The 25,852-nt window shown below is 45.4% G+C and overlaps 3 protein-coding genes and 1 long non-coding RNA gene across 13 annotated transcripts in view; 2 read left to right on the forward strand and 2 right to left on the reverse strand.

Moving 5' to 3' along the window:
• Window positions 1-8,160, reverse strand: part of CDC25C (cell division cycle 25C) — a 29,950-nt gene extending 21,790 nt beyond the window's left edge. The window contains exons 1-7 of one of the 9 annotated variants that reach the window (XM_045490400.1): window positions 7,711-8,137; window positions 6,644-6,843; window positions 4,941-5,038; window positions 3,493-3,538; window positions 1,789-1,822; window positions 1,584-1,673; window positions 279-377 (exon numbers count right to left, since the gene is read on the reverse strand). In XM_045490400.1, the coding sequence (XP_045346356.1) occupies window positions 279-377; window positions 1,584-1,673; window positions 1,789-1,822; window positions 3,493-3,538; window positions 4,941-5,038; window positions 6,644-6,837 (561 nt within the window). In that variant the 5' untranslated portion in view covers window positions 6,838-6,843; window positions 7,711-8,137. Of the gene's footprint in view, window positions 1-278; window positions 428-1,583; window positions 1,674-1,788; window positions 1,823-3,492; window positions 3,539-4,940; window positions 5,039-6,388; window positions 6,411-6,643; window positions 6,844-7,710 lie in introns of those variants that run through there. The other 8 variants (XM_045490391.1, XM_045490428.1, XM_045490432.1 and 5 more) reach the window with 8 other exon arrangements.
• A 1,070-nt stretch (window positions 8,161-9,230) lies between these two features.
• LOC123604424 (oocyte-specific histone RNA stem-loop-binding protein 2-like) lies at window positions 9,231-11,728 on the forward strand. Its single transcript, XM_045490493.1, is given in 6 exon segments — window positions 9,231-9,352; window positions 9,464-9,568; window positions 10,197-10,349; window positions 10,492-10,612; window positions 11,454-11,536; window positions 11,538-11,728. Coding segments are annotated over 6 exon segments (549 nt in total). The 5' UTR covers window positions 9,231-9,311; the 3' UTR covers window positions 11,584-11,728.
• On the reverse strand, window positions 10,792-12,780 carry LOC123604430. Its single transcript, XR_006715326.1, has 2 exons — window positions 12,543-12,780; window positions 10,792-12,415 (listed from the first exon to the last, which is right to left on the reverse strand). It is a non-coding gene; the product is annotated as an uncharacterized LOC123604430 (long non-coding RNA).
• Window positions 12,326-23,009, forward strand: FAM53C (family with sequence similarity 53 member C). Of its 2 annotated transcripts, none has more exons than XM_045490479.1 (5): window positions 12,326-12,439; window positions 15,802-16,031; window positions 16,426-16,483; window positions 18,252-19,036; window positions 19,946-23,009. In XM_045490479.1, the coding sequence occupies exons 2-5, from the start codon at window positions 15,954-15,956 to the stop codon at window positions 20,201-20,203; spliced, it is 1,179 nt and encodes a 392-aa protein (XP_045346435.1). In that variant the 5' UTR covers window positions 12,326-12,439; window positions 15,802-15,953; the 3' UTR covers window positions 20,204-23,009. The 2 variants fall into 2 exon arrangements, with proteins under 2 accessions (XP_045346435.1, XP_045346427.1); XM_045490471.1 differs by lacking the exon at window positions 12,326-12,439 and adding an exon at window positions 12,785-12,894.
• The last annotated feature ends 2,843 nt before the right edge of the window (window positions 23,010-25,852 follow it).

Here is a 25,852-nt window from a genome sequence, read left to right on the forward strand (position 1 = left end):
GAGGTCCAACTCACAAACTGTGAAATCATGACGTGAGCGGAACTCGGAAGCTCAACCACTTAACCGACTGAACCACCCAAGCGCCCCCTAAAGGCCTAAGAATTTTCTAACAAATAAAAACGTCAGAGGATGTCTCTTACTTTTCCCAGAGTTACTTCTCCAACCACTTTTCTCACCTAAGCCAGCTTAGAAAAATTGAAAGGGTTGTAATGCAGATCTGCCATCCTATAATCCACAACACCTCAGCAGACCCTTGATGAGGATGTTCAGTGACTCACCAGTAGAGAAAGGGGAGACATGTAAGGCTCCCCTGGTGTCTTTTGAAACTTCAGGCTCCTGGATGCCCACCACTCAGAGGACTTCAAAGTGTTATTCTTCTGCATAAGAAAAATTACATTGGCTGGAGGAAGACAAGTGTCAGCAAGCCCTGCCAAAAACATTTCATCAGGTGAAGCCATGAATAACCCTCACAAAACACATTAAGTATAATCAAGGTTGATCCTATATCCTGACAATACAAATTATGGTTTGGATTTGATGTATGATATGTAGATTTGCTTTGGAGGATACTGATTTTATGGTCACAAGCCAAAGGAAGAGAGGAAAAGGGGAGCCTGAGTAGGGAGGGGATGGTGAGATTTCCAAAAAGTGATTACAAGGACAGTGTCAAATCAAGAATAAGCTGATTAAAACAGCCAAAAGCATGGGTATAACTTAGTCAATGTGAGAAAAGAAGAACAGCAGCTACCTTTTATAGATACTGACCTGGGGGAAAGGATGACGGGCAGGGGAAAGAAAAAGATGGCTAGAAAACACAATTCAGGGCACCTGGGTGGCTCATATAGTTAAGGGTCCAACTCTTGATTTTGGCTGGGGTCATGATCTCCTTCCTGGTCATGGGATCGAGCCTTGTATCTGGCTTGGTGCAGAGGCTGGACTCTGCTTGGGATTCTCTCTCTCTCCCTCTCTGCTCCTCTCCTACTTGTGCTCTTTCGCACATGCGCTGTCTCTCAAAATAAATAAATACACATAAAAAAAAAAACAAGAAAAGATAATTCGTTGAAGGGATTAGTTAGAGAACGATCTTGGTGATTAGGTGGCTCTGTCGAGCCCAGTTTCAACTTAGAACTGACTGAAGGCCGGAGGCTCAGATAAAAAGGCCCATGGCTTTCGCAGAACATGGGCTAAGAAGCTTGACTAAGGGAGAAATAAGAAGAAATTAAGTAAACCCATACATGAAGCCATGCACAGAGTATGTGAACAACTTATATACATTATCTGTTTAAAAAAATAGCCCTAAATTCCCAAACTACACTAATAGAGATTTTTGCCCTTAAACCAATCAACTGAACATGAGGAATAATGATGATCTGCTCTGGAAGACATGGAGCTAGGTGTCTGTTCTAGGGTCAAATCTTAAAGATAAAAAACAAACCATAAATAATTTTTTGCCTTATAGTGAAGCAATTTGATTGTCTGCATACTGAGGGATAACAGTTCTGGGTCTCATAATGATACTGATGAGTTGCTCCCCTCACAGGGAGAAAAGTACTAATGTATCTGGGTTTCCATTTAACACTTACATTTTCTTTATTTGTGGGTGAGCTACATACTGCATCTTTCTTCCTGTTGCCACAGTCCAAAACATTTGGAGTGCTACAAAGCAGCTGTGCCTACAAGAGAACATTTTCTGAGAACATCCAGCATCCTTGAGCCACAGGTGAGGTGGAAAGCCTCTGCCTACCACCTGAGAAACAAACCCAAACCCAAGAAATAGATGTTACTCACTGGGCTGCATTTTGTAAAGTGCTGGTGATGATTCCTGAAGATCAAAAAAAGTGCCAGTCAGTAAACCCCAAATACTGTTTAGTTATTCCTCAATGGCTTGTGGCATCCCAGCTTTTCCTTTTTTCCACTCTAGGAGCCCTATATCTAGTTGATATGTCTCCATACAATATGTAAAGTGCTCTCTGTGGCAAATATGAAGATGTTAAGTGACATCCTGGGGATAAGGCCCTCATAACCATATATATAGATATCCATTAAAGATGATGAGCTTGTCCTACATCTTATGTAGACCAAATTTACTAATTTTCCAGCATTGACTATTGGGAGCTAATACTTATTTTTTATGAATTATTACCCCTACTGCCAAGATTTTATCCAGTTTGCATGAGTTAGGATTTTTAAAGCAAATCAAATAAACTACAAGCAATCTAAAGTGAAATTTTCACATGTATTATTAAAAACAGTTGGAAGGGCAGGGCGCCTGGGTGGCTCAGTCAATTAAGTATCTGACTTCGGCTCAGGTCATGATCTCTTGGTTCATGAGTTCAAGGCCCGCATCAGGCTCTGTGCTGACAGCTCAGAGCCTGGAACCTGCTTTGGATTCTGTGTCTCCCTCTCTCTCTCTGTCCCTCCCCTGCTCACACTCTGTCTTTCTCTGTCTTGCAAAAATAAATAAAATGTTAAAAATTAAAAAAAAAAAAAACAAAAAAAAAAACAGTGGAAGGGCGGTTGGTTGGCTCAGTCAGTTAAACAGTCAAACAACTGATTCTTGATCTCAGCTCAGGTCATGATCCTTTGGTTGGTGGGATCGAACCCCGTGTCAGGCTCTGCCCTGGCAGTGTGGAGCCTGCTTGTGATGCTCTCTCTTCTTCTCTTTCTGCTCCTCCCCACTCTCACTCACTCTCTCCCTCAAAAATAAACATTAAAAAAACTGTTAAAAAAAATAAAGTCTTAATAAATTAATTAATTCAAAACTAATTAATTAAATTAATTATTTAAATCAATAATTAATTAAAACTAATAGGTTTAATTAATTAATTAAAAACAGTCATGGAATGCTCTCACTAGTGTCCTAAAGTAGCTCCTAATTCACCTAAACATAGAAGGATAAAGTTCTAAAAAGATTAAAAGAGTCAAATGGAAACCTTACAATAAGTTTAAGAAGTTAATGAGTTGAATTGAAATAACTTCATTCCTGGAGCATTCCCTGATTGAATATTTTAAGATGTCCAACAAAGAGTCCCCATGAATAACAATACTAAACATTTACGTGCTAAATTCCATCCTTACAAGAGCAGTTATGAAAAGTATTATTATTATGTCTATTGTTATTTATTACAAATGAAGAAATTGAGGTCCAGTGAAGTTAAGAAAATCTTCAGAATCACAGTTGGTGAAATAGTAAGCCACTGGAATCCAGATGCTCTAACACTGCACTATTCACATGCAGGAAACAGCTTAGGCCTAAATGCAATATACCCTTTCCTTCATTTTTAAAGATAATACGGGTTGTATGGAATGGTTAAAATGAACTATTTAGATCTGAGCAACTTAAAAAATCTTTCCAGTGAGGGACTGAGGCTTTCAAGCCAACTTATACCCAAAGTAAAAGGTTCTACATACTGCAGAGATTGCACAGGATAAAATTCCTGTGCCAGAGCTGAAAAGGCTTCAGCATGGGGTTCATTTAGCAAAAGAACTTACATCCCAGCTAAATGTATGTCCTGAGGTCCTTTAGATTCCAAGTGGCCTGCAATCAAATGTGAAGAGTTAATCTTGTCCACACATCCTGTCTTTCCTTCTCATTTTTTTCATTGCCAGTAAGCCACATTAATTTCAAAAGCTGATGTTTTGAATGCATGGGCTCCTGATAGGTACCAATTTTATGGTACAAGGTACAAGTTCATGAAAATTTAAGAATTTATATATGTTACTTAAGAATTTATGCAGGAAATACTGCAGGACAATAACGAACAGAGATTTTTTTCATGGGTAGGAAATAATGCTGATTACTCAGGAAATAGACCATTTATTCTGAAAATAGAACAAATACTAAAATGGCCGACTAGTGGGGTGCCTTGGTGGCTCAGTCAGTTAAGTGTCCAACTCTTGACTTAGGCCCAGGTCATGATCTCATGGTTTTTTAGTTTGAGCCTGAATCAGGCTCTGCGCTTGACAGCGTGGAGCCTGCTTGGGATTCTCTGTCTCCTTATCTCTCTGCCCCTCTCCTGCTTGCTCTCTATCTGTCTCAAAATAAATAAAAATAAACTTAAAAAAAAAAGATCGACTAGTGGGGCACCTGCATGGCTCAGTCAGTTAAGTGTTGGACTTTGGCTCAGTTCATGATCTCACAGTTTGTGGGTTTGAGTCCCACATCAGGCTCTCTTCTGTCAGCACAGAGCCTTCTTTGGATCCTCTGTCTCGCTCTCTCTCTCTGCCCTTCCCCAGCTGGTGAGTGTTCATTCTCTCTCCCTCTCAAAAATAAACAAACATTAAAAAAAATTATTGACTAGTAAAACATACTCCTTTTGGGCTCAGGCCCTACAAAACCACAAGAATTAGTTAACAAAGTATTTCTTTATGTTTCTTTGCCTTTGCTGAGATTATACTAGAGCATAAAACTTCCCATTTTAACTACTACTTTCATTCCCATCATCAATCAGTTAACAAAATATTCCTTCTTGTCTAAATTTTTCAAATGCAAAATGACTCCTATTTATGTTATTACATTTCTCTTCTTGGCTTATCATTTTCAAAAATCCCCTAGGTACCCACAGAATTTCAACTTCAAGGATCTTTACCTCCGTTAAAAAAAATTTTTTTTAATGTTTATTTATATTTGAGAGACAGAGAGAGAGAGAGAGAGAGAGAGACAGGGTCAGAGTGTGAGCAAGGTAGGGGCAGACAGAGAGGGACACACAGAATCTAAATCAGGATCCAGGCTCTGAGCTGCCAGCACAGAGCCCGATGTGGGGTTCGAACTCAAGAACCATGAGATCATGACCTGAACCGAAGTCGGATGGTCTTAACCGACTGAGCTACCCAGGCGCCCCTCTACCTAATTTTACCACCTTCCATCTCTATCTGACTACCCTGTTTTCTCCCTTAAAAGTTGTTCTTTTCCTTGAGGCCTTTACCTCCCTTCTCCTTACCTGTTTCATCAAGGTCTGCAGAAGTGGTAAGCTGACTGGCAGACATCTCCCCACCACTGCTAAGATTGGAAAGATCAAGGCAACATTTTGGGGTTCCTCTGTTGAGACATAATAGTACAGCAAGATTCCCATTAAGTTGTAATAACCTTGAAAGGCAAAGATCACATTATCCTCTTCATCTGAAACACTCCTCAGGAACCTTTTCTCTACTCCAATAATTTGCATCTCATTTCCTCCTCACCAACATATTGAGACAAGTAATTTTTTTTCAAATTGAGGACCAAACATTATTGGCTGAGGTGGGTCTTGACCCCACATCTTTTGCCCTACGCACTGTGGGTACATAGATTTGGTTTCTCCCTGGAGTCTCTAGTACTTCTCAGGTCTATAACTCTCCAACTAGCCGAGGTATCAGAGCATGGCGTGACCAGAATTTAAAGTACAATAATAATAACACTAATATTAATACAAATAAAAATACCAACTCCTATAACACAATAGAGTTTTCAAAGACTTTTCCCAGACATCACATCATTTAATTCTCATAAGATCCTAGTAAGATAGGAAGAGATTATTATTTCTATGTCACAGAAAAGAAGCCTGAGGGTCAAGAGTCACACTGTTACTGAAGGGCAGGGTTTAAAACTTAAACCCTGGGGCGCCTGGGTGGCTCAGTCGGTTAAGCATCCGACTTCAGCTCAGGTCACGATCTCACACTCCGTGAGTTCGAGCCCCGTGTCAGGCTCTGGGCTGATGGCTCAGAGCCTGGAGCCTGCTTCCAGTTCTGTGTCTCCCTCTCTCTCTGCCCCTCCCCCTTTCATGCTCTGTCTCTCTCTGTCTCAAAAATAAATAAACGTTAAAAAAATAAATAAATAAATAAATAAATAAAACTTAAACCCTGATCTTTGAGCCACAATAATTTTTTAAAAATGTTTTTTTAATATTTACTTATTTTTGAGAAAGAGAGAGAGGGGCAGAGAGAGAGGGAGACACAGAATGAGAAGCAGGCTCCAGGCTCTGAGCTGTCAGCACCCACAAACCTTGAGATCATGACCTGAGTCAAAGTCAGACACTTAACTGACTGAGCCACCCAAGTGCCTCCTCCCCACTTTTTTTTTTAATGTTTATTTATTTTTGAGAGAGAGAGAGTGTGTGTGTGGGGGAGGGATATGGAGAGAGGGAGACAGAATCTGAAGCAGGAGCCAAGATAATTTTTTAAAAACCCCAAGGCTGTGCCTGGGTGGCTCAGATGGTTAAGCCCCCAACTCTCACTTCATGATCTCACGGTTTGTGAGTTCCAGCCCTGCATGGGGTTCTGCACTGACCTCACAGAGCCTGTTTGGGATTTTCTCTCTCTGCTCCTCCCCTGCTCATACTCTCTCTATCAAAATAAATAAATAAACTTTTACGATAAATAAACAAACAAACAGATAAATAAATTGGGGCACCTGGGTGGCTCAGTCGGTTGAGCAACTAGCTTCAGCTCAGGTCATGATCTGAAAGCTGGTGAGTTGGAGCCCCACATCAGGCTTGCTGCTATCAGCTCATGCCGGCTTCAGATCCTCTGTCCCCCTCTCTCTCTGCCCTTCTCCCAGTTGCTCACTCTCTCTCAAACATAAATAAACTTTTAAAAAAATAAATAAATAAAAATCCCAAGGCTATTTGGAAAAGCAAAGGAGATAAGATGTAAAAGGTGGATTTACCCAGACAAAACACTTAGGTTTGCAGAATCGCCAAAGAGTTTGTTCACTGGAGTTCTAGGGAGATCTGGACAGGTGGTAAAGGAAGTGTCTCTCTCCAAGAGCAGGTTTAATATCTTCCTCTGACTGGACCTAAAACTGGGTCCTGAGCCAGGATGTACATCCTCTTCTGCAGATGAAATCAATTCTGTAGACATGGCCTCCTGAGAAAAAAAAAAAATAACACCTACCTAAGAGGTGAACATCATCTACATAGGTCCCTCACAGGCTGTCCAGTTTTCACAACCTCCTCCACCCTTCCCAGCAGCAGCCCAGTGGCTCAGTACTGGAGAAAGGACATCCCTAGGATCACAACTAGGCATGAAAGTTGAATCCCACTTGCCCCAAGCACCGTGACCTTTTTCTTGGAGCCGAACTTATGTAGAGGCAAACGCGGGACTTTTTTTTTTTTTTTTTTTTTAAAGTAAGCTGTACACCTAAAGTGGGGCATGAACTCGCGAGAACAGTTCCACATTCCATTGACTAAGCCAGCCAGGCAACCCAAAACCAGGACTTCATTAAAAAAGGAATGAGGGGCGCCTGCATGCCTCAGTCCGTTAAGCTTGGGGCTCTTGATTTCAGCTCAGGCCATGATCTCATGATCTCACGGGGGTGAGATCGAGCCCCTCCAGGGCTCTGCCCTGGGCCTGGATCCTGCTTATGATTCTCCATCTCCCTCTGCCCTTCCCCCTTCCCCGCCCCACCCCCACCCCCGCTGACTCACCAGCTCTCGAAGGAAAAAAGGGAGAAAGGAATGAAAGAGAGAGACAGAGAGAGAGGAAAAAAGAAAGAAAAGAAAGGAAAAAAAAGAAAGAAAAGAAGAGAAAAGAAAAGAAAAGAAAAAAGAAAAGAAAAGGCTTTCACTTATTCGGGGGCCACACAGCTAGTAACTACTAACAGGAAAGAATTCGGGTCTCCTAACTCACGATAATGCTTATTAAATCCCCTGAAGTTCTGTTTGTAGAGCCCCCACTGGACCCTGGGGGACGCTGAGGTTTCCGTGATACCGGTGGAGAGGGTTCCCGGCTTACCTCAGATTGGAGCCAGAGATTCACCTTCAGGAAAAACAAAGGTGGGGAGTCAGTCACAAGCGAAGACTTGAGCAGAATTAAAGGAAATCTGACGAAAGGAGTCAATTAACCAGACTACGATTCCGCTTCTAGACTGGATAGGCCGAGAGGATCGAAGTTAAAGCCACAGTGCAAGAATATCAACAGTCACAGGGCCTGGCTATTCAAACCTTCCGCCTCCCCAGTAAACCTATCCCATTCACTTCAAGACTGCGTCAGCCAATCTGCGCCCGCGCGCGCCCAGACTCCTTTGGCCAATCGTTTGGCTCTACATCACTAGGCGTGACCTTGCTTTGGAAGGAACACAATTTCCCCGCCCCTCAGCCAGAGCAGGATGCCGATTGGTCAGGGTTCAGTAAACCGCTAGGTAAGCCCCGCCCCCCGGGTGCCTGGCACACCATTGGCTCTCCCTCTGGCCAATCTCCACACCCTTCCTGAGCACTCTATTCCCTTAGTCCTTCCAACCCCGGGAGATTTAAACTGGACTTCGGTAGCGAGTACTGCTCTTTAAGATAATACCTGGAGAGAGTTGTTTGGGTGACAGGGTGCTTTAAACTTTTCTTTCCCCTTGCTTCTTTCTTGTGTCGTTACTTGGGCCTTTTCATCTTCGTTTTTCTTGCCTTCCGTTAGAGATGGAGCATTTGCCACCGGTATGGCAGATGTTGAGGCGAGACAGGTGTGTGTATTTATGTTGCATTTATGTATTGACCCTTTCCAATAGCTTTCATTGTTTCCAGTTCCTTTTAGAGCTCAGCATCTCTGAGACTCTAGGTTATGCAGGATAAAGGAAATTCCTTTTCAGGGAAAACAGGGGAATTAAATCATCTCTTGGTATAATCCTTATCACAGTCCAAAGGATCCCAAGCTTTGGCCGTTTATGGAAATTTGAACATTGATAGGTGATACTAAGAATTTATTCTTAATGTTGGGGATTTGAATAATCCTGCGGGAGTGGTGGTGGGTATAGATGGTGGGTGGTGGGTATAGACGAAACAAGATTTGCCATGAGTATTAAGCAATGGGTAACTGGAGGTACCTTATATCACTACTGTCAAAGTTTAATCATCTGGGGATCTTGTTAAAATGCAGGTTCTGATTCAGTAGGTCTGGGTTGGGGTCCAAGATTCTGCATTTCTAACAAGCTCCCAGCTGATGCTGATGCAGCTGGTCCTGAGACCATACTTTGAGTAGCAAAACATTATGGCATGCTCTTCTCTATTTTTGAAATTTTCTACACACACAAAAAGATGTTCAAAATAACTTGGAAGCTCTTTGAATGCAAGCTCCTTAAAATGATGAATCAATAAGTAGAGAGTGGGGCCTAGGAATTATCAAGGCACTACTCATGCTGATGGTTTGCAAATCACATTCTGAGAAAAAAATAAACAATGCAACAGTTCAGCCACAAACACAACCTTTATCCGGTGTCCAAATCTTGGTGGTGGTAGTTGCTAAGAAGTACAGCATAGTCAGCTGGGTTTTATCCTAATACCCTTTTCATATGGAGAATCTGCTTCCCCAGAAAGGAGGTATGTGAAGAGTCTTTGTTCTCTGGGATTGAGATGGTGAGTGTGGGAGTCAGCACAGGGCCCTGCCATGCTAGGTGAGTTTGAAAAACAGACTAGGGGTTAAGGGAGTGTGTGTGGGATGAGTTGGTTTTTACTTTGAAAACCATAATCACACTTCATGGGACCATTGTATACTTCCCCTGCAGGTGGGAGGTAGAGACAGATGAAGTTGTTCTACAGCGGCGGCAAAAACAGATAGATTATGGCAAGCGCACACCTGGTTACCAGTGTTTCCTGCAGCAGGTCCCCAAGTGAGTGCAGTTGTGCGGGGTCACAACAAGCATGTCAGCTAAGTGGCTTTGGTTCAATGTAGGGTGATGGAAAGATATTAGAATATGAATGCTCTCACAAAGTCTCATCATTACTAAAACTAAGTCTCCTGAAATGTAGTCCCTAAATAAATTTTCAAGACTTTTTTTTCAAATGGAACAAATCCTACTTGGCCCATGAGACTTTCAAAAGCTCAATCCATGTTTGCTAATGAAGTTTTTCTTTCCAACCATTTTTACTTCATATCGCCAGCTGACTTCACTAATTACAACATACTTGTCTAATTACATGTAAGTTTCCATGCATACGTGCAAACTAAATGTATAAAGAGGTAGTATGTATTTTAAAGGGATGTCAGATACTGTCTTTTATATCTATCTTGACTTCTGAGGGAGTTGGAATATCTAAATTACCCTTGCCAGAAGAATATTAGGAATTTAGGAAGTTTGGTGCTTAATCCCAACTGAAGATTTATGTTTTCTATTGAATTGCAGGCATTGATCCTACCTGACTCTTAAGAAATCCTAATGAGTCTCCTGATTCACTGTGATAAACTGACCTGTGCCCCTTCCCCCTGACCTGAGTCTGACACATATCTGTCATTTCCAGGGCAAAGCGACAGCCAGGACTTCACCCTCAAACACCAAATAAGAACAGGAGGTACAGCCGTCGCTCGTGGGATGCCCAAATCAGGCAGTGGAGAAGAGCTCTACATTCTTGGGACCCCCCTAACCAGCCTCTGCAGGGCAGGGGGGCTGAGGGGTGAGTGCATTATTCTTGGTTTCTTGTTTGAGTGGTGGACTGAGCCCCACCTCTCCTTACTTTGCAGGGGTTTAGCTTTTAATGGCTGAAAAGGGAGAGTCTGAATGAGGTGCATGTTCCTCTGACTCTGCTGCATTCCTAGGCAGGGGATGGAGCATCTCTTAGAGCCAATGGGTTCCACCCCTTTGGATGACCTTTTGGATGACTGGTTCCAGGCCCTGGAACCCTCAACGAATCTGGATGGGGACCAGAAGGGAGCCCAGGTAGTCTTCTATCCACCTGTCTTCTACCTGTCTTCTAAATCCCACTGGTGCACTGTTAGAGATGGAGTCTGGCCTATGAGGTGACAATTAGCATGGAGTTCAAGGTAGTAGTCCAAGAATGAAAGAAGGAAAATGGGGCAGCAAGAAAAAATAGGACATGAATAAAAAACTCTGAGAACTAAAGGTGGCATAAGGAGATTTAATTATAGTTAGTAATGGCAGGGAAGTTGGGCTGCACTGGGGGCTCTCTTATACTTGATGAAAGGGGTATAATCTTCCTTGGAGTTGAGGCCTGAAACCTGACATGGAGGATTTGGATGTTTGTTTTTTTCAAGTGTCTCATTTTATAAATGTTTTGCATATGAGCCAATGCTAACTTCTTAATCTCAATCATTGAACTTTATTAAAGCATTGTTAATAATAAAAGGATAATAACAAAATTATAAAAGGATAATACATAATAAAAAAAGGAGGATCATCAAGTGGTGAAGACCAAGGACTTTAAAGCATCAAGGACTGCTCTGTAATATTACCTTTGCCTACCAGATGGGCAGTCACTTAATCTTTCCAACCATTTCATCTGTCAAATAGAGACATTTGCTCATTTCATGATTCTAAGCAAAAATGAGAATACTTTTTTAAAGTATGTAGCACGGTGTCTGGTACATAATAAGTGCTCCACAACAGTAATTACTGGAAACCATGTCTCCTATACTTCATGGCCTTGTTCCCTCTTTTGCCAAGGGGAAATGTGCAGGGCAAGGGAATATGCAGTGCATCTATCTTCCTCCACCCCTATTTTCTTGATAAATCTCACTTTCTCTTCACTCTTCTTTTTCAGTTTGCAGACTTGGTGGCTCCTGCCTACTCCCTCCCCTGGCTCTGTGAGGAAGATCCCCACCACTGGTGCTACTTTGTAGCTGATCAGTTACATATCTGTCCTAGACTTGAGTGGGGCACAAAATATTTAGAGAAAACAGACGTCTTTCAAGGGACTTGCTGCTAAGTTGTAATAGTGTAATAGTTGTAATAGTGAAGATTATTTGCATTACTGCTACTTCCCAATCGATTAAAAAAGAAATCTAAAACTCCTGTACAAAAAGATGGCAACACGAAGGCATTGTTTAAAGCCTCTTTTTCTTTTTGCCTTTCTTTCTAAACCTTTTTTGATAGCTGAGCCTCGAATTTACATGAAAGTCAGGAACCATTTAGCTGTTCCTCAGCCTCTTCCCTACTAACGTCTACATGCAGTCTTTTCGAAAAAAGACTTAAACTTTGGCTGAGGTGGGAGATGGTGGTAGTGGTGGAGATTTAATAAAGGGTGGTATCCTGTTCCTAAAGAGGAAATATACGGACATGAACATCTTTTCTCCAGCTGCCTGTTTCCTCCCTCCCTGTCTTAAGTGGTCCAGCTGTAACCACCATACTCCTTCCCTCCCCCCCCCACCAACCCACCCCCGCAAGCAACTGAACCGCCTATGATGTCATAATCACAACCCCATTACCTCATCCTGCTCGGGGGTGGGGGTGCGTAGAGGAAGGAAGAGTAGTGGACAGCCCTGGGCCCTCCGCAGCTTCACAAAGTGTTTTGTATGAGGGCTAATTACAAAACCAATTTGGAACGGCCGCGCAACCGTTGCAAGTACTGGGTTTATAAGGTTCGAGGCGATCCGGCAGCTTGAAGAGGGGCTCCTGGGACTCGGAGCAGGCCCTAATCGACTCTTGGACTACATTTCCCAGAAGCCTTCACGCCGCGGACGGGTCCTCTGCTGGCGGAAGGGGGATTCCTTCCCCGAAGCAGCCCTAGAGGGCCGGACAGGAGAGCAGGTAAGAGGAACTTCGGCTAATTCTGTTACGCGACTCAAATCGAGTAGAGGGCTGTACTTAGGCCAGTGTTGGAATGGAGGGTGAGGGGGATGGCTTTGTTTACCTTCGTCCAACACGGCCTCCCCCGCGGGTTTCGAGATGTGCCGCCAACTGGGTCCGTCCACCTTCTGCAGTATTTTGGAGGGGGTGACTCGATAGTGAGGAAACCACCTTCATCCCTAAATCAAAGAACCTGTCCCATTCCCGACACTACTTTCCAAAATAGACTTTGGGAGAGAAACGGCGCAAGGCTCGAGCCTCCGCGGGCGGTTCAGGAGGATTCCGCGAACCAGAGCGAGCTCCCTACTCTCCTTAGGGGCCCTTTGGTTCGCGCCGGCGCCTTTTAAGGGCACCGTGGGGCGAACGGAGCGCTCAGAGCTGCTCCGGCCGCGGCCCTGGGAGCTGGAGGAGCCGCGGTAGGTGGCGAGGGCAGGTGGCGCTGGGGCCTCGGGGCGGGCACCTCGGCCGTCCCTCCCTCCTTCTCTCTTTCCCTTCCCCCAGCCCGGCCGCAAGCGCCGCACGGCCTCTCTGGACGCCTCCGCGGGGAGAGCACGGGACCCGGTGGGGGAGGGGTTGGCGGAGTGCTAAGTCCCAGACCCTCTTCATCCCCAGCGTCCTGAGTTCGCTTCCCGCGGCCAGGTGATGGAAGCTGATATGGGAGGAGGCGAACGACAGCCCCCCTGAGCGAGTCCTTGTGCCCCCCTAGGGGCCAGCGGACGCCCCATGCCCCACCCCGCAGGGACAGGCAGGGCAACCAAGGGAGAGGTTGAAGACTGGAGGGGGGCCTAGCCTTTTGCTTCTTCATCGGGGTGGGGGGAGGGGTGCTCCCCACTTGTCACCCCTATCCCCGCCAGAGCCATATGGAAGAAGGAACAGTCAGATCCTCACTTACATGTTCATGCACCTCCCTGCCTTCCTCATGTTTTTCTTCAGTCTCCCCCAGAGGTGTGGGCCTGGGACCTGGGGGTGGGGTGGGGGGGAAGGTCCCCAGGGGATTTGTGACTCTCTTATCCCTTGGCCTGACTAGATCCTAGGTTCTTCAGTTTTCATCACAACCTCAGCATCCCTGAAACCCGAATGTCAGGGGTTACTGCCATCCAATAAGAGATGGGATGGGGGTCCAGTCTTTATGTTAGGGGGCTGATGGTGGAAGGAAAGCCTGGATTGAGAGTTGGGCCTGGTGGGGTCGTGGGGAGGGCCTAGCGGCCTTCTGCTCTGTGAAGGGCTGAGCCCTGTGCCAGTTGTTAAGCTGAGAAGTTTTAACTTGTTTAGTGAAGGTTCAGGGCTGTCTTTGCCCCTCAGATAAACAAAATGGAAGGGGAAGGAAGGCGGCAAGCGAGGGTTTCTTACACTTTTTTCTATGCCTGCCTGAGAAAGAGGAGGCCCCTCGCGGAGCTGGTTTGCCTTCTTTTGTGTCCTGGTTTGATTCCTTATGGCTTCCGTTCTGTTCCCCCTCTCAGGCTGGCCTGTTTTAGGAAACTCAGGCTGAGAGTATCAGTTGCGTGGTGGTAGTTGCATTGTTCCAATTACCGCCGTGTGTGGCCACATCCCAACAATTAAAATGCAGAAAAACACAAAATCACTCTCTTCACTTGATCCCAGAGAGGGCTGGGAGTTTGCTGTTTGGCCAAATGCCTCATGAAAAGCTTGAAAGAGTTTGCTTCACTCCCTGCTCTTCATGGCTGGTCAGTCTGAGGCCTGTGATCTGTGGGGTAAAAGCCTTCAGTTAGGTTCCCTCTCTAGTTGATCCTTTGGGGGCAGAGTTAAGAAACCAAGAGCAGAAAAGAAGCTTTAGCTTTTCCTCCAAGAACATAGAAGCTGCTGAAGGGAGCTCTCGGGAAGCTGGAACTTCGTTCAGGGTGGTGATAATTATGCGTGAAAATGATAGTTATCTGTAATGATGATTGACTTCTCCCAGACCTTTCTTCCAAAAAAACTCCACATACATCCGCATGTATTTCTTTGCTTTTCCTTACCTACCTCTCTCTGAGGTGGGGATGGGGTCAAGATGATTCCCTCTTTTTTTTGCAAAAGTAGAAACTGATCTGCCTCCAAGGTCACAGAAGAGCCATTTTGGGCTTCCCTAGGTGTGCAGATGAGGAAGGGTGGTGTCCAGCCAAATAGATAAACCCAATTGCCTTCTTCAGCTTAATATCATCACTTGTGGCATTCTTAGCCTGTGTAGAGCAACAAACAGGAGGGTTTGAGAAACAGCAGTCTTTGTGGAGTCCTGATTTGTACAGGCTAGATCGTATGCTTTTTACATTTTGTATTTCATGTTATATGGTACCTGTGACAGGTTAAGACATATTTATTGTGCCCATTTTATATACAGGTTAACTAAGGCCAAGAAAAGTCAAGTGACTTCCCAGAACTGTCACAGCAAATTGGAGCAAGATTTAGATTTCTTGAATGTTTGTTTTATCTACTAGAGAATGCTATATACACCCTCTGATGAGCTGTCTGCCTGCTGGTCATTTCTGGGAATAGGCAGAAATATGGAAATACTAGGTTAACCTCCTCTCCTCCATTGAGCAAGGCCCCTCAGGCAATTGTGTAGGCTGGAAGACTGTTCTTTGATAGAATTAGTTTGCTTCTACTGAAATTGACCATGAGAAGGAGTCTCAGTTAATTGTATCCATGGTCTTTGAGTCAGATCAGGCTAAAAACTTAGTTGAATGAAGTCATACAGTTGTTAACATCTATAGAGTTGAAATGTAATTGGAATAATCCTGGTTGCATTTTTCTGTCTTCTTAGCTTTGTAAGAGAATGTATACAGTATCTGTTAGAAAACAATATAACACAATATACATTCAGGCTAAGGGAGAACATGAAACCTTGTTCACTCTGATTGGTCTAAAGGAAAAAGTCATTCCTACAACCAGTGCTCCACCCTGTTCCCTATTACTATTTGTGTGGTTTAGGAAAAATGTATCTCTCTGTTTCTGATTAGAGGATAAAAGAAAATATTGGGGTAATCAGGATGGAAGTAACCATTTGGGTGTTGTCTCTCACTTGAGCTGTTTTTTAAGTGGTACCGGTAGTCTGGGTAGACAGAGCAGAGCATGAACCAGGTTAGGAGTGGCAAATTGGTTTCAACTTGCTTGCTAACTCCAGTTCATTTTACTGGTTAACTGGAGTGCCACGTTCAGAATGTTTCTGAGACTGTGTTTAGGCTTAGCAGGAAAGAGCTGTGATCAATTAATGATGTCTGCCAGAGGCCTGGCATAGGGATGCTGTGGTATGTGTGCCATGCATTTTCCACCTTTGGGCCAGGTACATCTCTAATATCACTTGGGGCTGGTCCCTCTGTAATTGGCAGACTCAGCAGGCATGACTGGAGAGGGGAGTCCCAATGGTGCTAGAATGGTGCTGCAGTGGCAGAAGACGGCTCACGAGTGAGGTCTGGAAGAACAACAGGGAAGACATCCATCATTTGCTCCAAAGTGTGCAAGTCATATCCTGGGGAGAATCATGATAACCCTGATCACTGAGCAGCTACAGAAGCAGACTCTGGATGAGCTGAAATGCACACGCTTCAGCATCAGTCTGGTAAAAGACCAGTCTTCCTGCTTCTCTACCATCCCCTCCCCCTTTTTTCTGAGGCTGTTTGTTGCTACTACTTTACCCATGTCCTGTGCCGTATGAGTCATGGTACTTGTACTGGAAGAGCCTACTAAAGGCTCAAAACCCAGCCCAAAAGGAAGGGGGCAGGTATTTTTCCACTGATAGAGAAGGGACACCAAAACTTGGGTGGAGAAGGGTATGAGATGTTGGAAGATGTGGATTATTTTACTCACTAACTTTGGGAAGACAACAAGAAGAGAACGTTTAGGAGTCCCTAACATCTCTATAGCCCATGAATTACAGGGGTAAGCTGAAAAGGGCTTCCTGGAAATCTGTGTCCTGAGCCTGAATCATGATGGATATCCTCTCTCTCTCTTAGCCTCTGCCTGATCATGCAGACATCTCCAACTGTGGGAACCCTTTCCAACTTGTGTCTGGTAAGGCTTTGTATGTGTGTCTGTGTGTATCTACACCTTTCTTTCATTGGTTTCCAGTGACCAGGGCTAGCCAGTCTATTTCCACAACTTTCTTGCCAGGGTCACCTGCTGAGATTCACACTTATCTCCATTTTCCTGCACCTGCATGGAGGTTATTTGTTTAGTTTGCTCTTATTCTAGCCTTGACAGGACTTTTATAATCTGATCTTTTTTTTTTTTTTTTTAATTTTTTTTTTTCAACGTTTATTCATTTTTGGGACAGAGAGAGAGCATGAACGGGGGAGGGGCAGAGAGAGAGAGGGAGACACAGAATCGGAAACAGGCTCCAGGCTCCGAGCCATCGCCCAGAGCCCGACGCGGGGCTCGAACTCACGGACCGCGAGATCGTGACCTGGCTGAAGTCGGACGCTTAACCGACTGCGCCACCCAGGCGCCCCTAATCTGATTTTTTTTAAAATAGGTAATACATTCATGTGGTTCAAAAAATTTAAAGGGGCACTTGGGTGGCTCAGTCAGTTAAGTGTTCCACTCTTGATTTCAGCTCAGGTCATGATCTCAGGGTCGTGCCCCTCATTGCATTGAAGCTCACTTAAGACCCTCTCTCTCCTACTCCCTCTGCCCTTCTTCCACACACACTAAAAAAAAAAAATTTTTTAATCTTTATTTATTTTTGAGGGAGACAGAGTGTGAGCTGGGGAGGAACAGAGAGAGAGGGAGACACAGAATCCGAAGTAGGCTCCAGGCTCTGAGCTGTCAGCACAAAGCCCAACGCGGGGCTCGAACTCATGAACCACGAGGTCATGACCTGAGCTGAAGTCGGACACTCAACCAACTGAGCCATCCGGGCACCCCTCAAAAAAAAATTTTGTGAATAACCAATATATTGAAAAAAGTCTCCCTTCTCCATATAGCTCCCGCCACCTCCTCAAAAGCAGCTCGTGTTATTACTTTGTCTATCCAACTAGAGTTTCTTTATACAAATAGAAGCAAATATAAATGTGTACTTTTTATTCCTGCAAAAGGTTGCATACTATATATATTATTTGGCACTTTTTATTTTTTTAGTTAACTACACTCTAGCTAGGTCTTTTGGTATCAGTGTGTTAATTGGAGCGTTTCTTTGTGGGTGGCTAGACAACAAAGGAACATGAATAGTCTTAGGGTTTCCCAAGCTTGGGTTCCATCATCAAAGGCCTTCCCCACTCTGTTTGCCCTGTCTAGGAATAAAAATGATCTCTTACCTGCTCGATTACCTCTTAATCCTTGGCAGCCCTAACTCTTGTCTGAGTGCTGGTGACATGTAGGAAGGAGAAAGATTAAAGAAGAGCATGGGCCTGCTTTTTACAACCTGGGGCTGGTAGGTATGGAAGCAGAGTAAGGCTAGGTGGAGTGAAGTATGAGCAGGGCACACATGCTTTTTTTTCTCTTGACTGTTTGTGCCTTTGAGAGGGAGTGATACGCGGTATTTGAGACTATTTTTAATTTCAGGTGGTTCCTCATAAGGGAGGCAGTATAGTCTAGTGGTAAGAGACCTAGCCTTAGCATCACACAGACCTGGATTTGAATCCTCCTTTGATCATTTCATTCCTACATAACCTAGGACAGGTTACTGGACTTCTCTCATCTGTGAAATGGGGATAATAGTACCTACCTTCTGAGGTTTGGGGAAACCTCATGTAAAGTGCTCATTATATTTTGTGGCATATAGTAAGCTCTTAAAAATATGTTAGCTATCATTAATACTATTTTTATTATGAATGCTTTCCAGAAGGTGCTTCCTGGAGGGGCCTGCCCCACTGTTCCTGTGCTGAGTTCCAGGACAGCCTCAACCTCAGCTACCACCCCTCGGGCTTGAGCCTGCACCTCAGACCACCTAGCCCGGGAAGTTCCCCACAGGAGCAGCCCCTCTCCCAAGTCCTAAGCCCTGAGCCCCCAGATCCAGAGAAGCTTCCTGTGCCCCCTGCCCCTCCATCCAAGAGGCACTGCCGCTCACTCTCAGTGCCCGTGGACCTGTCTCGCTGGCAGCCGGTGTGGCGGCCCGCCCCCTCCAAGCTGTGGACTCCCATCAAGCACCGGGGCAGTGGTGGAGGGGGTGGGCCGCAGGTGCCTCACCAGAGCCCCCCAAAGCGGGTCTCCAGCCTCAGGTTCCTCCAAGCTCCCAGTGCCTCTTCTCAATGTGCCCCGGCCCACAGACCCTACAGTCCCCCTTTCTTCAGCCTGGCTCTGGCCCAAGATTCCTCTCGACCCTGTGCCACCTCCCCCCAGAGTGTCTCCTGGGAGAGTGATGCTGAGTCCCTGTCACCTTGCCCACCCCAGCGTCGCTTCTCCTTGTCACCTAGCCTGGGCCCGCAGGCAAGCCGCTTTTTGCCCTCTGCCCGGAGCTCCCCTGCATCCTCCCCAGAGCTGCCCTGGCGACCTCGAGGCCTCCGCAATCTTCCCCGAAGCCGCTCACAACCCTGTGATCTGGATGCTCGCAAAGCTGGAGTCAAACGGCGCCATGAGGAGGACCCCCGGCGGCTGCGGCCTTCTTTAGACTTCGACAAGATGAATCAGGTGGGACCAGCAGGACTAGGGAAACTTGGTTGGGAGGAGGGAGACTCTGTTCCATTTTTACTTCGAAGTGTCCCCTAGTTCCATGCACTCCTGACAGGTTCTTTTCTGTCTGAGCTTCTGCTAGTGTGATTCACCATCCTAGTTGTCCGGGACTGTACCTACTTTAGGACTCAGTGTCCCATGTCGTGTGTAACTCCTTGGGCCTGGAGGTTCTAGAGAAGTTGAGGGGAGACCCATGGTAAATCTTCCAATAGGGATTCCTGATTGTTCTGCTAAAGGTGCTTTCCCTCCTCTTCTGAGGATGCATAAGCCTCAAAAGTCACATCATCAGTGCCCTACCCTTTCTTGACCTCTAGACTGATTTTGCCACTCTCCGTCAGTGCTTCCACTGGGTGTGTGAGGGCTTCAGCAAAACGGGTTGCTGCCTTATTCATCTGTTCAGCAAATGGATGTTGACTTCCCAGTGTGAGTGCAGCTGTTATATGCACTTGTCCAGGTTTTTCATACTCTTCCTACCAGTCCACTGGGTCACAAACCCCTTTGAGAATTTACTTATTCAGAGTCACTCCTCCAACCAGTCAGCAAATGTTACTGAATACCTGCTATGTACTGGGCTGTGACTAGGCACTTGCAATATTGTTGTGAGACACCCAGATAAGATTCCTGCCCACATGAAGCTTGTAAGTGAGCTCTTAATCTTGAACCCAACAGAAACTATGGGCTCTTTGCTCAAAGAACTGTGCCTGCATACTAAATTTTCTAAATGTTACCAGGGAGTTCACCCACGTCATGCCTAGGACTCATACCTGTAGGGGTAACCAAGAGGGATACTTTGAAATATAGCTTGGACCAGGGTTCTGTGGGAGTTGATATCTTTCTGCATTCTTAACTTTGTTGTTTGTTTGACAGAAACCATACTCAGGCGGTCTCTGTCTCCAAGAAACAGCCCGGGAAGGCAGCAGCATCTCTCCACCGTGGTTCATGGCCTGTAGCCCCCCACCCCTCTCTGCTTCCTGCAGCCCCATTGGGGGTTCCTCCCAGGTGCTCAGTGAAAGCGAAGAGGAGGAGGAGGGGGCCGTGCGGTGGGGGCGGCAGGCACTGAGAAAGCGGACACTGTGCCAGCAGGACTTTGGGGACCTGGACTTGAATCTAATTGAGGAGAACTAAAACTGAGAGGCTACTTCCTGGGGCCACACAGACTGATTCTCTATGGCTACTAACAAGTGTCAAGGCCCCAAGGCCAGGGGCCCAGCCTGGGAATGGGGGTGAGTGGAGGGCTCCGACTCAGGGCAGCCGGAAATCTTCTCGCTCCAGGAAGGTCGACCATGCCAAGAGACTGGCCGGGACAAGATAAACGGAGCTGGTGGCGGGAGGGACAGCCCCAGAGCAGACCCTTCCCATGGCGGCCCTGAGTGTGAGTATCCCTGCCACCGAAAAAGCAATGGGCAGGGAAGGAAGGGGTCTGCTGACCCCAGCTCGGGGAATTTCACTAGCCCCTTTGCTTCAAAGGGCACTTGTGTCTTAGAATTTGGCCAGGGTGGGGGGTTCATTCAGCCTCCTTGGAGAAATTGTGTGAGAGTGTGCGCGTGCGTGGGAGTGTACTTGGGGAAAGGTGTGTTTGCGTAGCCTTAGGGAAGGAAGGCAGTTGCTCCATAACAGCAGAGCATCATGATACCCCCAGGATCTTGAGTTTGCACGGTATAGCAGGCTTATTCAAGGAGTCAAGAGGAGGGCACCAAGTTTTTCTTTTTTTCTAAGTAGCTTGGTTTCAGAGCTGATAATCCATAAGCACTGTTGGCTCTGCAAAGGACTCTCTTTTGGGGGCTGGCAGGGTCTTTTAAGTGCTGTGACCTTGGCTAATGGTCTTTGTCTTAGACCCGTCCCTTCCCTAGATAGGTCTAATATTAGGGCTGGAGAGGGCTCTCTATGTTGATTCTGAGCTGGCCTTTTTTTCTTATCAGATTGCCTAGGCTATGTACAACCTGCCTCTTTCTCTAAGTAGATGTAAGCACCTGTGGACAACTGAGGCATGGTTGGATGGCTCCATTTTTCTCTTTCCCTCTCTACTGATGGGATTTTTTCCCCTCACATTCTGAGCTTCGAGGGTCAAGAACAAGGAGGAAAGGCCCTGTGTTGGCCCTCATCATCTAAGGCCAACCTGCAGCAGAAGTGGCATTCAGTCCCCAGTAAGCGTGGGTAAGCTCATTCCAGCACTATCTTTTGGAAACAGACTATAGGGAAACCTGTTGTCATTAGATCCAGGTCTAACCTCTTTTCAGACCTGCTTGACAAAGAGGAAGGGGATGTCAGCATTTACTAGTTTGCTTGTCTTCCATTCCTGCCTAGAAATGTTTATTTGCCTCTAATTGGACCTGAGAGACCTCAGGGAGGTTGGGGCTCACTAAGGGGTTGGCTGAGGTTGTGTAAAGCAAAGGCTGTGAGAAGCAGCTGGGAATTTGTTGTTGTTGTTGTTGGATTGAATTTCCTTTTTTTGTTTCTCGCCCATAACTTAAGCCAGGGCAGCAGGTCCCAGTGGCTGCAGGGATGGATGGGTTTAACGACTGTAGGACCCTTGGTAGGGCTGGCACCAGTGAAGATATACTGAAGCAGCCGCCAAATAGCTTGTTAGGCTTTGTCCGGCTTTGGTTAGACCCTGCACGACTGAATTGGACCTGCCCTTCTTGTTTATTGGAGAAAGGGCATTCTCTTGGATTTCCAGGGTGTCTTAGGACCCAGTTCCTCATGGTAAGGGGAGAAGACCAAAGTCCACATGTTTTCTTCCTCATGGGATTGAACCTGTCATTTTCTTGGTTTCCCACATGTCACATAGGAACATCACTGACGCTGCAGCCCTGTCACCTCCACTCCAGGGGAGGTGGCCATTTCTTCTTGAGGCTCTGGCCCTCAAAGGTTCTACCCTTCCAGGGCTCTTCCCCTTCTCCTACTAGTTACCATGTATTACCAGTGAGCTACCAAGTCTGTAGGGGCCTGAGAAAGGCTCTCTGGAGAATCCAGGGAAACTGTGAGCCCAGTAGTTGCCCATCCTTGGTTTCATCCCTCCCTTGGCTCTTCTTCTTTAGGCCATAATTTCCCTGGTGCCAGCTTCTTTTCCTCCTGGGGCATCCTTATGCCTGGGCTCTCTGCTGCATATTGGCTGTGCCAGCTTCCAATAGGCCACTAGCAAGACCAGTGGTGTCTCTGTAAGCCCCAAGCTCAAGAAGTGAGGGCAGTAATTCTGCCTCTACCCTGGCTTCCCCAAAGCCCCAGGGTGCCATCCTTAGGGGAGAAGGTCTACAGATAATCATATTTGAATTCTATTACATTAAGATCTGGAAAGTTAAATTAGTGGAAACTGTCATCTTGCTTCCCAATCTGAGCACCCATGACCCTGGGACAAGCCTTTTCAAGAAGTGGTTCATTTTGCTTTACACAGTAGATCTGTTCCAAAAGTTCTGTATAAGCCAAATGCTATTTTGCAATGCATTTGGACTGCCGACCATTAAAAAGCAGCCTGTGTGATTGCTTCTTTTGTAAAGCAAGCAACCTCCCTCTACTTTAGCTGTTTTGACTCTTTGGATTTTCACATATTGGGCTTACCCAGAGTGGAGCACACCTATACAGGGCTGTGGTTGACGCTGGGTAGACATCTGCATCTGTGTTGTGTGTGTGGTGTGGCTGACCAGTAGGTGAGTATTCCTGCGTGTGTGAGTGAAGCCACTCCCAGGCTGGTGCTCTCCTCCTGTGCCCGGTGACTGCCCAGTGGCAGCTCCAGCTGCCCTTCACTCCCACCTGCTGCCAAAGTCCCTGTGCTAATGGGATTACAAATACAAAAAGTGGAAAAAAAAATTTTTCGTAAACTTTGTTTTATATTAAAAAAATCCATAAGTCTGTGTGTGTTAAACATGAGGTCCTGCCTCTGTGGCTGTGTTTGAAAAAATAAAGTTTTATTAGAATAATTCATTTTCCCAAGCAATCTTGTGTACTACAGTGTCTTCTTCCCTTCTCCACAAAGAAAAGCAAGGAGGAAGCAGGGAGAAGGCCACCTAACTCTAACAGTCCCTTCCTCTAAGACATGGCTGGGCCTTTGCCCCTCGAGGGCAGTATCTGGTCCTAGGCCTTTTGCAGCCACAGCATTAATATCCTGTGGCCCAGCTTGTGAGAAGGCCTTGGTTATTTTTGGCAGTCTGATTGGTCTTTGTTTCCCTGATAGTGGTAACTGTCTCCTCTACCCTGTGGTCAGTCTTCCAATAAGTTGAAGTCAAGTACTAATACATTCTAGCTCCCTGAGAAATGCTTGATGGTCCAGTCAGGAACTTGTCTAGACTGATTTGTAGTCTTTAGGAAGTGGGAAGAAAGCAGTTTGAGAGACTTGACCAGGAATCTTTTTCTTTTTTAAGAGTTTTTACATCTTATGCCCTGGAGAGATGGAGATTTTAGTCTTGAGAATTCAGATTCCAAAGACCTAGGCAATTACTCCATTCTAAAAATAATGCTTTTGGAAAATTATCCTAACAGCAAAGCTTTTCTTTTGCCCCAGAAGTTGGTATTTTCCATAATGATTTAGTTTGGGATGTTCATGTGCTCAGGGAAGGTGTGTGGCTCACTCTCTTTAGACATTTCTATTCCACCCTTTTCCCTGTGTTAGCATTCTTGCAGTTTGGGTAAAATGTCGTTGCTTAGAGATCCAGGCAGGAGCCTCTGTCCCTAAGGAGTAGCCTTTCTTTACCAGTTGTGGTGCTGACTTGCCAGGCAGCAAGAAGAGTCAAGTTGCTTAGCCTCCGTCCCAGTTTCCTGCTTCAGATTTGTGGCACTCATCATTGAATACCAATGAAGTGTGCAAGAGGACAGGATTGGCTTGATAACCTGGAGCAGGAACCTTTGAGGGGATGAAAATACACTCCATAAATAGTGAGGGTTGTCACCTGCCCCAGAAACCAAGAAGAGGCTTTGATGAGGGTGGGGCTTTGGCATGTGGTTAAAGAAGTCTCAGTATTGTAAGTTTTTTCCTTACTTAACACTGCTGCTGTTTCATTTCACCTACCGTTTGAGCAAGAGTCAAGTTTGAGCATCTCAAATGACTTTTTTTTCCTTTCTGTTCATTTGTTGTTGTTGTTAGATTTTTCTACTATTTTCTGTGAAGCGAAGTGTGATTTCATTTTCTGTTCCTGAAGTCCTGCTAGTATAAGGAAGAACTCCATGAGAACACAAGGGTTCTGTTCAGTGTTGTGTCCCTGGCATGTTGAAAAGTTAATAGCACATGAAAAGTGCCTACTATGTTTGTTGAATGAATTTCTCATCTTTGCCTTCCCATCCCTGAGCTTAGGCATATTTCTGTCTCCGGTGCTGTGAGAATCCAGCTTTAGACACTGGGGCTGTAATTAGAGCTCCTTATGGGAGAAAGTCTCAACAGTGAATTTTGGTAGGAATCCTGCAAAGCAGGTAGGTCTTAGGGATTCACCCTGGTTCTATTACCAACTACAATTTGTAGGCCATGTGCTTTAAGAGGTGTCTTTTGGCCCAGGAAAGCATTCTGATTCAGGACTCAGGTTGGCTTATGGGAGGTGGAGGTTCTAAGGAATAGGAAGAGAAAAAGTCCAAGGAAATGTTTCTTTGGCATTCCACAAGGTTAGTTCTAGAATGACTTCCTCTAGTGGTTTTGTACTTTTAGAAAAGTCAGTAGTTGCTCCCCGATCCCCAGTGCAGACCCCAACCTTTGCAAGGAAAGTATGTCTAGGGTAAAGAAAAGATATAGTCAGGAGATAACTGGGTAAGCACTTAAGTCTTGGAGAAAGAACCAGCTACTGCTCTTTCTGTAGTGCAGATCATTGAAAGAAATGGCCACTTTGAGGGTAACAATCCGTGATTTCTGGTTTGTATCTACTTGCATATATACTCAGTCTGCATCTATAAAGCTATAGAACCTGTGCTAGTCTCTGATATTACCAATGTTAATGGATTTTTTTAATGTTTATTTTTGAGTGTGTGCAAGCGGGGGAGGGGCAGAGAAAGAGAGGAAGACACAGAATCCGAAGCAGGCTCCAGGCTTCAAGCTGTCAGTCAGAGCCTGACGCAGGGCTCAAACTCACGAGCCGTGAGATCATGACCTGAGCCAAAGTCGAATGCTTAACAGGCTGAGCCACCCAGGTACCCCACCAATGTTAATGTTTTAATGATTGAGGTTTCCCAGTGCCTGGTGTGAATGACCATCTAGGCAAAAAATTCGGTATCTCTCCTTCTCTACAATCCCTTTTCTAACAGGAACTGTCAATCTCCCACACTTGTATTAAATGAATTGAGATAGGAGTGGTTGGGGTTTTTTTTTTTTTTTTTTTTGGCCCCCAACGCCACTACTTCCATGGTAAGATGAGGTGCTGTTGAGCCAAAGAGAATCTCTTTATTGCTGATCTCTTTCCAATTCCCCTAAAAGTTGAATTGAGAAACACCTGTACTGAATAACATTGGCAGACTTGGAAAGGGAAGAAGTTCCATCGGTTTAAGTAAATATACCAAGATGTTGGAAACACATTGGCCTTCACCCAGTGGAAAGAGTGGTATTACAACATCCAGTGGATGTAGCACATTGGTCAATGGAAAGGAACCTATGAAGTATTAGTAGTATAGAATAGGATGGTACCATGTTATGGGCCAGTGAGAAGACAATGTGTCCCAGGGACTAGTGGGGAGAGTTTTCTAAAAGATAATGACAGGACTGATAGGGCATATTTTCAGGATAGGAAATGAATAGTTATTGCGGTGCTAACTGCTGAGCTCAAAACGCTACCTCTAGGTACCTTGCCCCTCAAGCCCCCTACCCCA

The sequence above is a fragment of the Leopardus geoffroyi genome, chromosome A1 (assembly GCF_018350155.1).
Source record: "Leopardus geoffroyi isolate Oge1 chromosome A1, O.geoffroyi_Oge1_pat1.0, whole genome shotgun sequence".
NCBI classification, from domain to species: Eukaryota; Metazoa; Chordata; class Mammalia; order Carnivora; family Felidae; genus Leopardus; species Leopardus geoffroyi.

Bases quoted from the DNA above. Each gene is read 5' to 3' on its own strand.
- FAM53C (XM_045490479.1), top strand. From the start codon at position 15,954: ATGATAACCCTGATCACTGAGCAGCTACAGAAGCAGACTCTGGATGAG. The intron at 16,032-16,425 runs GTAAAAGACCAG...TCTCTCTCTTAG, and splicing joins CACGCTTCAGCATCAGTCTG to CCTCTGCCTGATCATGCAGA. The intron at 19,037-19,945 runs GTGGGACCAGCA...TTTGTTTGACAG, and splicing joins ACTTCGACAAGATGAATCAG to AAACCATACTCAGGCGGTCT.